At 42.9% G+C, this 18,198-nt stretch overlaps 1 protein-coding gene across 3 annotated transcripts in view; it reads right to left on the bottom strand.

Moving 5' to 3' along the window:
• GABA-B-R3 (gamma-aminobutyric acid type B receptor subunit 3) overlaps nt 1-18,198 on the bottom strand; it is a 71,483-nt gene that overhangs the window by 8,842 nt on the left and 44,443 nt on the right. For all 3 annotated transcript variants that reach the window (XM_065484277.1, XM_065484280.1, XM_065484279.1), the window contains exons 4-12: nt 9,930-10,100; nt 9,670-9,774; nt 9,502-9,567; nt 6,293-6,484; nt 5,591-5,818; nt 5,462-5,522; nt 3,627-3,867; nt 3,147-3,285; nt 1,483-1,599 (exon numbers count right to left, since the gene is read on the bottom strand). In XM_065484277.1, coding sequence (XP_065340349.1) covers nt 1,483-1,599; nt 3,147-3,285; nt 3,627-3,867; nt 5,462-5,522; nt 5,591-5,818; nt 6,293-6,484; nt 9,502-9,567; nt 9,670-9,774; nt 9,930-10,100 — 1,320 coding nt within the window. The remainder of the gene's footprint in view (nt 1-1,482; nt 1,600-3,146; nt 3,286-3,626; nt 3,868-5,461; nt 5,523-5,590; nt 5,819-6,292; nt 6,485-9,501; nt 9,568-9,669; nt 9,775-9,929; nt 10,101-18,198) is intronic.

The following is an 18,198-nucleotide window of genomic DNA, read 5'->3' as shown; positions in this document are numbered from 1 at the left end:
CGGACGCGTTGCAGGAAGACCTCGACCGAGTTTTCATCTGGTGCGAAAACAACGCTATGCAGCTCAACCAGAAGAAAAGTTTTGTAATGGATATCTCGCGAGCGCGGGCGCCACTCTTCTTCGAATATACCATCGGAGGCGTCGCACTCGAGTACGTCAACAGACAGCGCTTGCTCGGTGTGCACATCAGCAGTGATTTGAGGTGGGACGTGCACACTGACACGGTGCGCGCGAAGGCCGCTCGCGTGCTCGGCTTTGTGGCCCGTAACCTGCGCGGGTGCACTCGAAAGGTAAAAAGGGTCGCTTACCTGTCCCTTGTTAAGCCCATTCTTACCTACGGGCTCCCTGCATGGCATCCGACCACGCAGGGAAACAAGAACAAACTGGAGAGAGTGCAGAATAGGGCTCTGCACCTGATCCATGGACGACGACTGCCGCCGCCAAAAGAGACGAATATTATGCCACTAAGAATGCACCTGCTGTACACAGATCTAAATTTCTTTAAAAAGTGTCAGGGAGGAGCAATAGATTTTGACGCGCGAGCTCGCATCGTTGAAGGCCGGCGGTTGCGAGGCGACATGAACAACCGGCATCCAAGACTGCAACCACCGCCTGTGCGCAGTGTCTTCGGCCAGAGGGCTTTCTCTTTTCGAGTAGTAAGTCCCTGGAACAACCTGCCGCCCGAGCTCAAAGACTGCTCAGTGTCCGAGTTCCCCTCCTTGTGTAAAAACTATTTGTGGCAGGCTCAATTGTGATAATTAGTGTGCGATTTCCTTTTGGCTCAGTGCGGCGTGATTTTATATAATGTATCTGATCGTTTTTGCAGTATTCTGCTAGCATTGTATGCCATTTCTTGCTGTAATTTTTATATTTTGTATCTTATGACTTTGGCAAGAATAAACAATAATAATAATATTTGTTTCAAACTTTAATAATTTGCTTTCAGTCAAAAAAATTAAAATAAAATCAATAAAGGAGAGAAGTGATTTTTCATTAAAAAATGAAATTATGTCTCCGTTCGGAGGAGAAAATTGGCAAAACCGATAAAACTTACACTTGAAAACCCTGTCATTCGACAAAATATAACTTTTTATGGATTTTTTGGGATAATTTTGGAAATCATTGAAACTTTTGTGGAGAAATTTATATAAGATGGTATACTTTATATTCATTCCTCTCGACAAGCCGGATCGAACTGATTCCAAATTTGATGTCCTAGGTCAACTACTGTTAATTGCAGAAACTACCCACCGTTAAACTCTTATCGACCTCCCCTGGCCAGCTGAAGGGTTTTGGGACATACCTTTCACCCCCAAATTACTTTATTCCGACCCCACCTTTTAAAAAGTTTCGAGTTAACCACAGCTATCAAACGTTTTTATTCCCGTGTGTGTGTGACGTCATAATTTTTAGCTAGGCACGGGGGCAGAAAAAGCGCAGAAATGGCCGAGAGGCGTTGGAAAGAGAAAGCAACAGACTCACCTTATTTTTAACGACGCCGCTTTGACTTCTTGTGAAGATCCGGTGAACACGGTAGGTTTTAGTGAACATTGAGCCAAAGGCGAGGGAGAAACCGGCAGATAGAAGATACGCCCTGGCCTGCAACAAACACAAGAGTAGCCTTTTCAGCCGCTGCCTGCTTTACTGAATTACTAATTAGCTGTCATCTCGTGCTGCATGAAAAGTTTCGTCACATGTTGGGTCATTCATCGCGCACGCCGCCTAATTGAAAAGTTTTTTATGCGCCAGTTCGCCAGGGCTTTGTCAATGCAACGAATGGAAATGTTTGCTTTAATGCTTTGCTTTCATCATTTCGTTGATTCATAAAACTCGAATGCGCATACTCTGGGGCACACAGCGTCCAACTTTATTCTAAACTAAATATTTCACGTGCGCAAAAGCGAAGCAAATTCAAAATTCTGGTATGCGGCCTTTCAAATATAAGAAAGAGGAAAACAGGACACTGTATAATACAAATTCGTCCCGCAACGATTCAATTCATGCTTATTTATTTTTTCATTGAAGCCCAGAAAAAATTTCGCCGCCCTAGTTATTTGGTCCAGTGATGCGAGAGACCGAGACAGTGCACACCCTCATTTGTGTCGGGCAATTTTCCATTTGCGCAGCGAGATAGGAATCTGGTCGGCAGACGTATCTCTGAGTGAGTGAGTGAGTCAGGTCAGAATGGAAAACACTGTGTGTCTGTTTGTTAGTCGGCTGAAAATCTATCTTATTGTCGAGCAGCCAAGTCTTTCTCGAGCAAATTGATCAGAGCGGCGTGATTCCCTCAGCAGAGTGCGGAATGGGCGATGGGCGCGGCTATATCGCATTTATTGCGGTGGCCGAGGATTTGCCTGCTTTTTTATATCAGTAACACGCAGCCGGCGACTCGTTTTCTCTCGCGCGCGCGCGGCCGCCAGAGATGCGGATTTTCTATTTATTGCGCCTTTCGAGTGCTTCGCTTACACTGTCGGCGTGTTAAGCGAAGCACTCGAACCATTGTGCCACTATATATATTTGCTAGTGCAAAGTAAACACGCGCGCTCACACTCACCTCTATCTTCGCTTCCGCTATACTTAAATAACAGAGCAGAGCAGGCCTGATCGTTTTCACCAAACCAACAATATTTGCAGACTGACTTTGCAAGTGGAAACATTATATGCGAGTGTAAATTTATACGCGTGCAAACAATCGCTTTTTGTCTAAAATTGAGCGTAAGCACAAAATTACTAGGTTTGAGGAGAGTAATTGTTAGAAAACGTCCAAAATTTTATTTATTTTGACAAGAGCGATAATTAATAAATATAGCTGCGTACGTGATTTCCACTGGATTTTCAGAAAAGTTTGAACATCAAAATCCCGTCCACCAAATTCGTTGGAAGAGGGAGTAGCTCGCGGGAACTTTGAAATAGGGGCGTGGTTCTCGGGAAAATTAAAGAGGGCGTGGTCGCAAATCGCGGGAAAATCACTGAATAAAGGTTTGAAGATATATAACTTAGTTAGAAAGGACGTTTAAAAACATGCTTTACCTAAAAATCCCTATATCACATATTTAAAAGCTGCGAAATATCAGTTTTGATGCTCCGAAAAGAGATTAAAAGATTTGGGCGGATGCAGGCGCGCGCGTTCAGGTTAATCTGCTTACCGTGCAAACATTTGCGAAGTAAGTTCCGCCGGCGGGCAGCGTGGCGTGGTCGAGTCCGAGCAGAATGACGGCTGTGTAGACGAGAATGCAGCCAACGACGGCGATGTTGTTCAGCCGGGGACTCGACAGCTTGATGTATCTGCGGAGAGAGAGAGAGAGAGAGAGAGCAACAGTTGTTAGTTGATTCAGCAGACGGGCCGCCGACGCAAAGCCGCAAGCCCCTTTTTACATTTGCGCAAAACCAACGCTTTTTTCGGCGCTGCCTGATGCTGACACACCAGACAGACACACACTCCGCTTTGAGAAAGCTGCTCCCAAAAGCTGGAGGCATTTAATTCGAGCATGTTTGGTTTAGAAAAAGGAAGAAATCGCTTTTTCATGATGGATTGCAAATCCTCGCCATCTTGATTTATGATGTGTGGTTAAAACAAATTGAATCAAATTGAAATGCTTCATGCAACCAGTTGGTTTGACACTGACTTGAGCTTTCTAAAGTAGAGATTGAACCCTAGGAACACAGTGGCGAGGACAATTCCAGCGCCGGCGAGACTGGCGACGCTGTAGAACGCGGTCCGCTCGATCGTGACGACCCTGAGGCGGAACTCGCGCTTGGCGATCGGCACCTGTCCTCCTTGCCACCTCAGTGGCTCGCATTGCGGACACTCAAAGTCCAAAATCTCCGAGGACGGGTAGAACAGGGCCACCTTCTGCACTATGCCACCTGGTGGAGAAATAAATTGATATAGTGATTCAACTAATTTACATTGTACTCTCAAATTTAATTTAGCCAAAAGCCAAATGTTGTTTGAGCTTTACAAAGCTATAAAGTAGGCCAGCCTGTTCAGACGAAACAAAAGTTTTTAGAACATGCACACCCCCGTTTAAATTGTTTGCCGAGCTCACGTCGAGTGTTATAATTTAAATGTTAATTCACTTCTTGCATCATGGCGGCGTCGCGGAAAATCAATTTCAAAGCCACACGCCCGCGAATTTGTTTTGCCTGTGTACTCAAGACGAGGCAGACGCGCCGCTGCTGCAGGTACATTACAAAATTTACATTCTGCGCTGCGTGCGTGCGAAAAATAATATGTGGGTTTTGCGTACAATTCGCTGACGACGCGACTCAAATTGAAAACTTCTAAATTGGAGGAATCTGTTCTGGAAATGTGCCGGTGACACTTTTCACTGCTTTTGTGCCGCTGACAGAGCAGAAGAAGAAATAAAGGTGTGTGTGTACACAGCTGCGAAATTTCCGTCTAGCTTTATATTTGAAACTTTGTCGTCTGCGCCGGAGAGAAGAGAAAGAGAAAGCGGAAAAAGGACAAACACGGTTTACGGCTGCAAAACGAGTGCGCATAAAATTAGTTGTTTCAATTGCTTTCTGCTTCCATAAACGTCACCGACAAAAATATAAAAAGCAACAGTAAAGTTTTGATCGCGTGTTTGATAATCTTAAATGAAGGGAAAATAAATTTCACGTTCCTGACAAAAGAATAAACTTTATTTCCGCTGACTGGGAAGTAATTGGAAAAATGTTGATTGGATTCACTCGAGACGAAGCATTTGCAAGAATTCCCAATTCGACTGATTACGCAAACAGCGGTGCTTCATGAATATCTGAACGCAACTGCTATTTTGCACTCAACACGAGGGAAATCACCTCCAACCAGGAATCGGACTGTATTTCAAACGGAAACCTCTAAAGGACACGTTCAATTAATTATTACGCATGAAAGGAAATCCTCGCTTGGTATTTGATACATCATAACACTGTTAAACCAATTGCTTTAGTTTTGCATAACATGTAACATAAACCAGATCGTAAGTCTGATTTGTTGTGCAATTTACAAGTTGGGTAAGCTCTCTGTGTTCGAAGCCGCTAACAGATGGTGCCACTGTAGACTTTCGATTTTAATGCACTTCCACTGAGATTTCAGATTCACTCCTGCCACTGTGCATTCTGCTACTAGAATTATTTCTTAATACGTGCTGAAAACAAAAAAATCTGTCCAGCCATTCGCCATAGAAACGTTGGAGGTTATTTAAAAAATAACGGTTTTCACAATTCTACGACGGTTTATGTTTTACAGCACGCCAAAAAAAGATATTAAGTAAAGAACGCACAGTGGCAGGATTGAGTCTTAAAATCGAAAGTCAATGGTGGCGCCATCTGTTGGAGGCTTCGAACGCTAAGGGCTTGCCCTACTGGTGGATTTCCGATTCAGAAAGCCATAAGCTTCAATCGCATACAAATAAATTCAAATTCCTATTAAACCAATTAATTATATATTTGTCCTTGAAGCAAAGGTACGTACCTTGCACTTGATAGAAGGCCGAGATGCCCACTCTGTCGGATCCGCTGAACGAAACGGGTCCCTGCAAAGTGGAGTTGACGCACGCTGTAAATTGGAGGCAGTTTGTCGAGCAACGAGCGCTTTTTTTACCGACACTCCCAAGAAGTCGAGGCTTGCCATCTCCCTGTGGAACTCGTGTGCCATCCGCCAGTCGCCGTAGTCGAAGTTGGAGATTGGCGCGAGGCCGAGCGAGCGCCGTTGCGACTCCGTTTTGTGCAGCGTCAACACGATGGCCCACACGGCGTCGTACGTTTGCGGCGTGTAACGCGTGATCGGCAGACCACGCTGCCGGAACTCTTCCTCAAATTTGGCGTTCGTCTGAAAACAAACCGATTTTTTGCAATAAATTCATTGGCTGGAAAAAATTAAATCCCCACAATTTCTCGAGAAAGCTGCAAAATATAATATAAATGGCCAAAATGCAGCTTGATTTTTTTGAACTCCATCTTGGAAAAAATAAAAACTCAACACTACTTCAATTTTCAAACACCAGATGTAAAAGAAGAGGCGAGGTCAAGTCGAATAGTGTGCAGTTTTTGTATTTCTGACCATTTAGAACCCAAGATTTGGCGCTCACAACATTTGCAAAAATAAAAAAAACCTTTTCCGTGTTTTTCGAAATTCAAAATCATTTTTTTTTTTAAATAAAGTCAAACACCACCTTGAAATTTTCACACAAGTTCACACGTACCCTGAGACCACTTTTGAGGGGCAATTCGGATTTTTTTAATCCCACCCATTTGAACATTTATATTTTTTGTTCAAACCGGAGCAAATTAGCAGTGTGCTTACCAGTCCTGAAAGGGAGGGCTCCGAGCCGACGATGCTGTTGTGGCTGGAGACGAGGATGAGTCCCTCGACGGCGGCCTTGAGCGCCGACTGCGAGCAGTCAGTCTTGGAGACATCGGCCCACCACGCACCGTCCAGCGGGCTTCCCTGCAGAATCCACGCGTAATCAGAGCCGTACATGCCGAGCTGATACGCCTGCAACAATCGCAATGAAATATTCAACGCCCGTTCCGCCAAGCGACGCAAATTTCCAAGAAATGGCGGGAGAGCTGTCACTCGCAACACCACACACATTTATTTCTTATTTTTCGAGGTGGGATTTTTAGACATTTCTTCGAAGAAAAAGACGACGTGATTTCTAAGGACCATTTCCAGACGATTGTCTTAGAAAATCTAAATTATTAAAAAACCGTCTTTGACGAAGTTTCTGAGCACACCAATCGATTCCTGAGGGTCAAATTAGGTAAAATGGATATTTTTTGCGATCAAAAAATGCAGCGTGACGTGCAAACTTTTTTTCCCCGCCAAAACAATATGAATGCGACAAGTGCGCATGCGTCAGAGCTGGTTTGAGTGGAGAGACCGCACCTATACCAATGGCTTCTTTGTTAGATCCAGCAAGCTCTGACGCATGCCTCAGCTCTCGCATACAGGTTCATGTTGTTTTGGCGGGGGAAAAAAATCCTACTTGTGCTGCGTTTTCTGAGCACACCAATCGATTCTTGAGGGTCGAATAAGGTAAAGTGGATATTTTTCAGACCAAAAAGTCTAGCGCGACGTGCGTAGCAGAAGTAGAACTTTTTTCCCGCCAAAACAATACGAACCTATTTATGCAAGAAGTGCACATTCGTCACAGAGGTGGCTGGATCTGACAAAGAAGTCATTAGTACAGGCGGTCTCTCTTCAAGTGCTCAAACCAGCTCTGACGCATGCGCAGTTCTTGCATATATAGGTTCGTATTGTTTTGGCGGGAAAAAAGTTCTACTTGTGCTACGCACGTCGCGCTGGACTTTTTGGACGGAAAAAATATCCACTTTACCTAATTCGACCCTCAAGAATCGATTGGTGTGCTCAGAAACGTCGTCAAAGACAGCCTTTAAATTATTTAAGTCCGTGCATTTTTAATTTTAGATTTCAAGGACGGATTTTTGCTTGTTGTCTCAAAAGTGTTAAAATTGCCTGATTCATGCCCATTTCATGGCTGTAAATGCAAGAAATATTGGAGCCGGCTCGAATTCCCGGCCCTAAGGCCATTTGAATAACATGAGAACAGCGCGCAACAGACGCACATGTAGGCATGAGACGTCGGTCTCCAGCTGAGCGTGCACGTCTTCAGCCACCATCAAAAGCTGCTGTATACGCATGTACGTAAATTGCGTGCGTGCAGTGACGGCATTTTTCTCGTGGCATCGATCTGCTAAGCCTGGCAGTGGAGCCGACCTGCCGTGCCCTGCACGCGCGCCCAATATCGCTCTTATTTTGGCGCGCGCAGATTATGCACCTCCGAACGCTTTCAAGCACAATTTCCCGGGGGAGCACAGTTTTTACGGCAACGGATTAATTCGTGCGAGCACGCCTCGGGTTCATCCTCTAACAACGCTGAATTCATTTTAATCGCCGAAACTTCAAAGAAAAGTTCAAGGAGAAGATGAAATTCTAACTGTAGATATTATGGAGAGAAGTTTGCACGGAAGTGGTCTAATATATGCTTTACTCTTGTGGCCAGTCGTCATGAGAGCAAGCGTGTGACCCCGCTCGGCCAATCTGTTTTGCCGTGGGAGCAGCCGCACACATGATGGATGGAGCAAACGCACATGTCGGCCATTTATCATTTTGCATCACAATGGGCTGCGCGCCAGAGAGCAAGAGAGAGAGAGAGAGAGAGAGAGAGAGAGAGAGAGAGAGAGAGAGAGAGAGAGAGAGAGAGAGAGAGAGAGAGAGAGAGAGAGAGAGAGAGAGAGAGAGAGAGAGAGAGAGAGAGAGAGAGAGAGAGAGAGAGAGAGAGAGAGCAAAAACCGAAATTAGAAAGCAAGCAACCTGTGATCCTGGGGCCTGCCCGGGCCGGAATATGCATTTTAATTTCCATCCGCACACCAGAGGCCGGCTTTTTAGTTGGAAGGAGAGATGAGTAGACAGTACCAGAACAACATTTATTAATTGACATTAACATTAACATGACACACAACTACTGTAAAATGAGCCTTTTTGCTTAAAAGCAATGCTAGAAAAACTTTTACCATCATTATATTTCATTTTAAATATAATTTTCGGGTCATATTTAAATTCGTGGAAATTTTTTATTTGAACTGGCTTTAAAATTTCAAACAGATCCGAGCGTCAAGAATTTCCTTTCGGCAGCACCCTACTTTCTGCATAATGGAAACGAGGTGTCCTTTGTACTGGCACCCCCGGGTTTGCTCTCACATCAGTGCGACACGGTGTAAAATTCCAGCACCTTACTGCACGAATTGATCCAGCTGCTCGCGTTCCCGGAAAATTGCACCACATCGTCCCTTTTTGACGGCAGGAAAAAAGGAACTCAAAGAGCATCCTGTGCTCCCTACTGATGACGGATTTTCCACCGGCCGTTTCCTTGGGAGATGCGATGTACTTACTCACACGCAAGAATTTACTGGCCTTCACGATCATATCGGTTCCGAAAGCTCATAAAATCGGCATCGAAGAGGGTGTAAAAATTGCTTTGCCTTTAGGAGCGAGTGGCTCAAGTATCGTTGCACCAGATTTGATTCAATTCCGATGGCGCCGACGAGGCATAAACATTTCTCGTAAATTACCACAAAGAAGGTTCAAAATCGCAGCAGAAGTGAGTGGTGGCGCGATCTTTTTAGTCGATTATATTACTAACTTAATGAAAATTAACGAAATAAATCTGTAGGGCTGTATAATTCAGAATGAAAGGCGTAATCTGATGCAATTTGCACGACACGGTCATTTGAGTAAAGAGTTAGGTCATAATTAATCTGGCGTCTGTGTTTGTGCTGTGGCGACAGAGCAAGTTATGCAAGCGGGCGAACACAGATGTTGAGCAAGCTGCCTGAAACCGTTTTCACAGGCGTTGGCGCGCGCGCCAACTTGACGTATATTTAACCTAATTCAATATTCACAAGTGGGAAGCTGTGTAGCGTAGAGTTTGCGTTTTTGCCCGGCGTAAAATACACATATATATTAATGTCAACACAACAAAGACTCACCTCGCAGAAGATTTTGGGCGCCACTTTGTGCGAGAAGCTGGCGATTATAATCCTGGTGTCCAAATCCTGCAACGAGAAAGAGAAAGAGCGTTCCGCTGTTGACAAAGGGCATTACGCAAATGGGCTGGGGGTGCGAAAGTAAGTAAGTGAGCCCGGAAGGCAACTTGCCCTCAGGTAGCGCAGCTGGTCCTTAAAGTCGCTTTCCGAGAAAGTGATGGTGGCCGTGCACGTGATGTTGGCCTCCTCGAGCTCCGTCACCAAGTCGTTCACGGCCTGCAACACAAACACCCTCAAACGACTGTGTTTGCTTTCGATCGGCTCTACTGCACGAGCGGCAAACGGCTATTTCATGTTTTTTCTTTTTATATGCTGGTTGAGTGGTAGAGAATTTACAACCGCAAACACACAGGATTGACTCGAGTTTTTACCAGCGTGAAAACGTCTTCGTCTTGACTGAGGGCCGTGACTGTGTCCCAGCCAAAGCCGCGGACGAAAGCCAGCCGTGCAGGATTGTGCGACGAATCGGGGGCCACGGTGCGGTAGAATAAGGGAAACTCGCGTCGGTCACTCAGAGCTGGCGATGTTGACCCGAACGAGACCTTGGACACAGTGAAAGAACACGTTACACTTATATGGAAATGAATTAGCTGCTAATACACCAGTTGTACTTATACAAATTTTACTCTTCCCAAGAATTTTTCTCTTTTGTCAAAAACTTATGATATTGTTGTATGTTTATTTTTTCAATTGTATATTGTGTTTGTAATTTTCAATTAGATGGAATATATTGTGAGAAGATCATCACCTGAATGTAATTACCATGCTAAAAACAAATAAATGAATTGGATTGAATTAAGCCCTTAGTGTCTGAAGCTGCCAACTAACGGTGCCACCTTATACTTTGGTAATAAATTTAATTTTAAGGCACTTCGGCTGCTATTTCCGACTCAATCCTGCCACTCTGCATTCTTCACTTAATATGCTTTCTTTTGACGTGCTAAGATCGAAAATCTGCTAAGCCAATCGCCATAGAATCGTGAAAATCACTATTTTTTTTAAATATAAAATCTTTTCCAACGCTTCTACGGTGAATGGCTGAACTGATTGTGGTTTTCAGCAAGTCAAAAGAAAGCATATTAAGTTTAGAACGCACAGTGGCAGGATTGAGCCTGAAATCGCAGCGGAAGTGCCTTAAAATAAAATTTATTACTAAACTTACTAAAGTATACGGTGGTGCCATCTGTTGGCGGCTTCTAACATTGAAGGCTTATGCAACTGGTGAATTTTAAATTATTTCTTATAAATCCTCCAAAAAAGGCCAAGTAAAAGCAACAACAATCGATTTACCAAAAACCAACCGCCAAAATATTATTCATTTGGCGCCCGGGTAACATTTCTAATTTGCATGCTTTCGCGGTTGTTGCAAAAGTGGACGCAAAGGACTCAAACTGCAGGTACGCGAAACAATGGAGTGCTCTACATTCAACTAATTTGCATTTCAAATGTCCAGGCGAATGGGAGGGTCGATTCGTTTGCACCGCTTTTGAGCAATAGTGACAGCGAAATAATTTCCATTTCACAGCACCCTTCATGCAGCCACACTGCGGTTAATTAATACGAAACAAACGCTATACAGCCAATTAACGTGAATTTTCATCTCAATTGTAAAATTCAATACACTGAACATCATAGGGAAATGCAAAAAAACATTTTTGCTTCAAATTATATCAATTGGTTTCTTACTGTTAGCACAAAATAATCGAATTTAAACGTTAAACATTTTATCTCTTATGCCAAGTAGCCACTTGATTCTTTCCCGCCTAAAATGATAGATAATTGATTTCCACGAATCAAACGCCGGAAATATGACTGAACTTTTTTAATATATTATGCAATTTTTTTAAAATAAAGAACGTTTATTGGAATTCTCTGTTGGGCGTAACTCGCGGGAATTTTGAGATGGGGACGTAGCTCCCAGGTAAATGAAAAAGAAGGCGCGGGAAAATTGAAATTTACTCTCTCAGATTTATAGCTAAAATCCTGATTAAATTATCAATTTTGCAGATATTTCTGGAATGTTGAAAAAAAATTGAACAGCGTCGACATCGTGTATTGTTTACAGAAAAAAAGAATCAATGATCGGTTGTTAACATGCCATAACAGTTTCTATTTGGAGTGTTAAATTAGGAGTAAAATGAGATTTTCGTCTGCTTGGGCTAAGCAAAGTTTAACTTAAGCTGACGAAAAAGCACACTGTATATATTTAAACTTGTATTCACGAGAGTAAAGTTGTCAAAAGTTCATTAGGCGGATTTAGCAGGCGTGTTTGCTTGTATGCACGGCACGACATAAGTGTTTATTACGCGAGATAAAACTGGCAAACGGTCCGGAGCACTCATCCGAGTGAAAAATTGGGATCCGCTGGTGCCGTCGTTGCCGCGGGTTCTTATTAAAATGAGGCGACTCGAGATTTGCATGCAGCAGCAGCTAAGTAAAGAAACTTTACGACCGCCTCGCTTGGAACTGCGCTCGCTCTCAAGGAAAATTGAGAGCTTGGCGAGGAAGGGGCCAATAAAATTAGTCTACCTCTTCAGCGAGACGGAAATGAACAGACGCAGAGTCAGTCGGAGTCGGAGGCGTCGCACACACGCGCTGCCGGATCAAATTTTCACAGGATAAATATTTGAACACGCGCGCGCCGAGCGACACACACTGCTTATCCGCTTCGCGCAGATGAGAATCAATTAATCAAAAATCGAATTGTCGCGCAGCCGAATTATTTACACACTCGCACTCAACCGCACGCCGCTACGCCATTAGGATTCAATTAAATCGTGTCCCCTTCCCGAGTGAGCAATAATTATTCTGATGCGAGTTGGAACAGTCCAATTTGCAGCTCGCTCCAACTCTCACTCGCAGATTGACTTGCTGCGGTGCGCTGCACGATTGTCGCAAGCTCCAATTTGTCCTGCAAATATTGCTCCTTTGTGGACGCTTAGACGGATTAGGCAAATATGCATGTAGCGTGTGCAAGTCACAGCTGGCCTCAACTCCATTCCACGGCTTTGGCATTCCAAGTCCCGCGGGATTTACACCTCCGCCACGCTATTCAAATTTTGTCGTGAACAACACAAAATATTTTTTACTACCGCATGCTGAGAGTTTGAAATTAGATGACAATTTACCAATGGTACTATTTTCAGCAGTTTTCGAGTTTTGGACGGTCAAATCTAGAATTTTGGATGCTAAAAAGTTACTAAATTGACAAATTTTTCTGATTTGAAAAAAATCGGATTATATTGATGAACAGCGCACTTGGCTTTGAAATTTACCAGCTATAAATTAATGCTAGTGCAAAAATGTTGGTCAAAATCGGACAGCTGCGCATGTTCACACTTGGAAATTTCTACATATTTTGAAAAAATTCACTTCACTGCAATTTTCTGGAACAAATTGACTTGTGTAACAAACAAGTTTAGCAACCAACCAAAAAATTAAGTTGCCAAAATTAAGCTTGATTTTCTGAAAAAAAGTATGAAAAGTTCAGAAACTATTCCAAAGTATGAATATTTGTCTCGCCGAGCAGATTAAAAAAATTTTCAAGGTTTTTCGCTATCACCAAGCAATTATTTCACTTGAGGTAAAATTTAAATTTCCTTTTAAAATTCAGGCTCGAAGACTTGTTTACAGAGAGGAAGCGGCTTAATTTACAAAAACAATTTCCTTGTCTTTTGAAAATTGAGAAAACGAAAAATGAAAGCGGAATTTCTTGGAATATTAATATCTTTTATGAAAGGAACATTATATAAACTCAAACTCTACATCTTTTGAAGAGACTCGAATTCATTCCGCTCCGAACCTTGCCGCTTACGCACAAAGGAAAAGTAGGAAATTGAGCTGAGAACTTGTATATTATCGCGAGGGTTGGCTAGAAACGCGCTCAAAGCAGCACTATACCAGAGGGTCTCTTTTCGCGTTCGTTGACAAAGGCAAAAGCGAGCAAGTATCGGCCTAACTAGGACTACGCCACTATGGCTGCATACTCACCGACTGACAACTAACAACAAAAAACGCAGCGGCCTAGACGAGCAAAGTTTTGCACGGTGGGAACGCGGAATGCTTAATTGCTGCTGCACGCTAGTTGACTCTTTGATGTGTGACCACAATCAACGGTGCCACTACCCGCGTTTGTAATCAAAGTTTGCATACACTCAGCCGCAGAAACAATCTTGCCAGAGAGTCGAGAGGTTGCAGAATCGAACTCTTTCATCAGAGCGGAAAATGGATTCAATTGATCGATGTATACGTGACCTAGTTCATTATTCGAGAATGTTTTGAATTTTCCGGAGCGGCTGCCGCGCGGCCGGGTCAAGATTCGATTTTTACCTTTTGCGCGCGGTGCGGAGAGCAACAACTCGAAAGCATCCCTTTGCGGTGGCGGGACGCCCTTGTCAAATCCCCTTTGGTTGATGCTGATTGCTTTTTGATGCCGCGATTGATCTCGAAGCCAACCGCGCAGCACTGACCCCGCGCGCATATTCGCCTATAATGAGATACTTCACATCTTGCCTTTGTCCGACTCAACTCTTTTTTGTATGTAATGCTGCGGCCTCTCGCTTTCTAGAAAGAAAAGCAGGCCTCTTTGCTGCAGATGAAAGCGAGAGTGCTTCTGCCCAAGGCGAAAGCTGCTGAGCTCGAGTAAATGCATCTCTATACACTTTTAGTAATTTCCGCAAGGCTCGGCCTGTAGTTCATAGTTTTCTGCTTGCCGCCAAAACTTGTAACTTTGCAAAAGTTTGCCTTCCCACGACAGGCACAAGGGCAGGTGAATTGAAAAACTTTTGACGCAAACAGCTACAGAAGATGATTTGAATGAAACAAAATCCTGCGCACTAGCAAATCTGTCTGTCCTTGCAGCATCCCAAGTTTCCTTGGTTCAAGTTAAATTTATGTTTATTTTGGGCTACATAAAATATTAATTATGACTCATGATCCTTATCACGGATGAAAATTTAAAAAATTTAGATTCTAAAATCAGTTTCAATTTTCCAGTTGCATAAGCCTTTAGTGTTCGAAGCCGCCAACAGATGGCGTCACCGTATAGTTTTGTAATAAATTTTATTTTAAAACACTTCCGCTGCGATTTCAGACTGAATCCTGCCACTGTGCATTCTTCTCTTAATATTTTTCCTTTTGGCGCGCTGTTAACCAAAATCAGTCCCGCCATTCGCCGTAGAAACATTGGTAAAGATTTTATATTTCAAAAAATAGTTTCTCATGATTCTACGGCGATTGGCTTTGTCTATTTTGGTTTTCAGTACGTCAAAAGAATGCACAGTGGAAGGATTGAGTCTGAAATCACGGCGGAAGAGCCTTAAAATTAAATTTATTTGTAAAGTTTACGGTGACGCCATCTAATTGGAGGCTTCGAACACTAATGGCTCATACAACTGGTGTATTCAAGGGTAAAAAGTACTCAATTGAGAAATTATTGAAATTTGTTGAACAAATCCTAGCATTTTGTTTAATTTCAAGATTTTCCAAGAAAAAGAAATTGGACGCCTCAATTAATAATTATTATACTGCTGTCGTAAAAACAAGCATCTCTGTTTTGAAAAAGAATGCACTGTTTATTGTTAATCCACTCACGCATATGATTAATAATGTTTCCTTTGTGTCAGGAAAATTCCCAGAAAATATGAAACTATCCAAAATAACCCCAATTTACAAAAAAGGAGAAAAAGACGATCCCTCTAACTACAGAGCAATTTCAATCACGCCATCGATATCGAAAATCTTCGAAAAAATATTTCTAGCCCGACTTAATTACTATTCCTCAGTAAATAATCTTCTAAGCCAAAATCAACACGGCTTTAGAAAACAGAGGAGTACAGTAAGAGCACTTTTTGATTTCATTAGTAATATATTCACACATCAATTGATGCTAAAAGAGAGGATCAATGTCATCCTCTATGATCTATGAAATGCGTATGGGACTTTATACCCACAATTCCTTCTGCAGAAGTTAAACATTTACGGGCTTTGTAACACTTCAATTAAATGGCTGGAAACGTTTCTCCTGAACCGCAAGCAATTTGTCCATCTCCGAGTCTTAGACAAATCGAATAATACATTCTGCGATGTGAACTCGACACACGCAGTTTCTCATATGGGAATTCCCCAAGGCACCACTTTGGGACCGAGTGGGTTTAATATTTATATGAACGATATTGATCTCCATATTGTAATAGCTGCCTTATGTCTATTCACGGATGACACCAGCGTTATTGTTAAGGGTCCTAGTAATGAAGATGTAATGGCGAGATCCAAAATGGTAAATTATCAAATTGTAGAATACACTAAAATGAACCATCTTTCCCTTAATGCGAGTAAAACAAAAATACTACAAATGCATGTCCCCCAAATGACCAACGTGACCAATCCCAACATTGAAATAAATAACTTACAGATAGAGGTATAGTTAACAAAGGTAAACTGTTAGGAGTAATGATCTCTGATACCTTAAACTGGAACGAACAATGTGATTTAGTTAGTAACAAGCTCAGAAGTGTGACTTATTTATTCACTGAATTGAGAGATAAAGTTTCTATTAGTATGTTAAGGCAGATTTATTTCGCATATGCCCAAAGTCATATCCTTTATTCTATTATTGTTTGGGGCGGGTCTACGTACCTGAAAAAAGTTTTTATTGCTCAGAAAAGAGTTGTGAGAGCAATGGCTGGGATAAGATACTGGAGAAGAAACACCGCACTCGACTCATGCCGACCACTATTTGTCAAATATGAAATACTTACTGTATACCCGCTGTACGTTTTTGAATGTATGAAATACCTGGTAAAATATAGAGATCAATTCCCATTCGCGCGTGATGAACCCAAACTTGGCCCATGCACTAGGCTTGCGGCCATTAACCTTTCCCCACGGGGCCTTTTCGTGAAACCTTGTCCACTAAGAATGTCGGCTCAGAACCCGGCTATTATGATCCCAAGAATTTTCAATGCCTTGCCAGTCAATATAAAATTAATTGACGAAGACCAGGAATTTCTAAAAGCGGTCAAAAGAATTGTGTACACCTATCAGTTTTACGACATGGCAGAATTATTTTCATGTGACTTCACATTGTAAATATATTAATAATCTCTAGTTTGTACATTTAGGATAAAAGTTGACGTATTTTAATGAGTCGCGGTGGAGGTGGAGATGACATAAACTGCACCGGTAAGCATGTGCACGATGTAATTGCGCGATTAATCGCTTGGCGCGTGATGCTGCACCTTTGTGTCTACTGAGCTAACTGAAGGAGAAAATGAAGTGCTCAAGTAATTAACTACAACGCTGCAGGTGAGAAAATATTGCAAGAGGCGTAAAAAGAGCTAATTTTGCGAGCTAACTCGAGCTTAAAACGTCGTAGCGTAATCAAAAATTCAAGGCGCTCCGCGACTCGTAAAAGAAAGAATGAAAGGCTGTCGCAAAAACAAACACACCCGCCCTTTTACGCGCCGAAAGCGCACGGACACACGCTCTCTCACCCCCCCCCCCCCGACACCGACACGCTATGTCTTCTGTAATTTCATAAACGCGGGAATTTTGTCAGGAGCACAAAATGAGCAAAAAAGGGGATGGCTTATTTTTTTGGTAATTTGCTGTTGGAACAAAAAACTATAGAGGTCGCCGCGCAGCATCCGTCAAATTTTGCGTATCGTGGGCAGCCGCCAGCCGCCGTGAATGTGGCTTATTGTTAAAAAGGTTTTAAAAAAAGGTCAAAAATAAAAAAAGAGCAGGAGAAAAAAATGTCTTCCTAAGCATTATTAAAAAACCCGCCAGCCGCCGCCTTAAATCTAGCGGCTGAGACCTCTATAAAAATAACGGTGCAAATAGCTAATAGCTTAAGTCACCCCTGTAAAAATTGACTTAATCAAAATAAAAAGCTAAAACTAAAACTAAACTATATGTCACCTTGAAGCAAGAATTGTGCTGGAAATGGCTACTCGGAAAGCGACTATTTTCGAAAAGAAATCAGGCTCCTTTTAGAGCCAATTCTCTTTCTCGCACTATAGTTCCTTTGACAGCTGCCTGTGTGGGCTGAGTTGTTGTTTGCTTCTGTCCGGCGGCAATGACGTCATTGGTCAACCGCGGCGGGTGGCCGGCAGGCACCTCTCGGTTTTCGTCCCGGCAGAAACGCGGGGCAATTTGCGCTGCGTGGCGATCGCATGTTGCTTTCCACTGACCATCGGCTCTTGCCAAAGCAGGCCGAACGTGCGTGACCGACGCCATAATCAGCTTTTAACGAGCCCTTGACACGTCTGATTACGCCAATAATATTATGCTCTCTAATTTATTATTCACAGCAAAATTCCGATCAAATGCTATTATTATTTGAGCCGCGGTTCGCACAATTAATTATTTTGATAATGTTACCGTCGATTTAAGACCGTCATTTACGATGTTACTGAGCACACCAATCGATTCGTGAGGGTCGAATTAGGTAAAGTTAATATTTTCCCCTCCAAAAAGTGCAGCGCGGTGTGCGTAGCGCAAGTAGAACTTTTTTCCCGCCAAAACAATATGAACGCGAGAAGTGCGCATGCGTCAGAGCTGGTTTGAGCACTTGCAGAGAGACCACCTGTACGAAGGACTTCTTTGTCAGATCCAGCAAGCTCTGACGCATGCACACTT

The sequence above is a fragment of the Cloeon dipterum genome, chromosome 3 (assembly GCF_949628265.1).
Source record: "Cloeon dipterum chromosome 3, ieCloDipt1.1, whole genome shotgun sequence".
NCBI lineage: Eukaryota > Metazoa > Arthropoda > Insecta > Ephemeroptera > Baetidae > Cloeon > Cloeon dipterum.
This window is presented reverse-complemented; position numbering and strand designations above follow the sequence as displayed.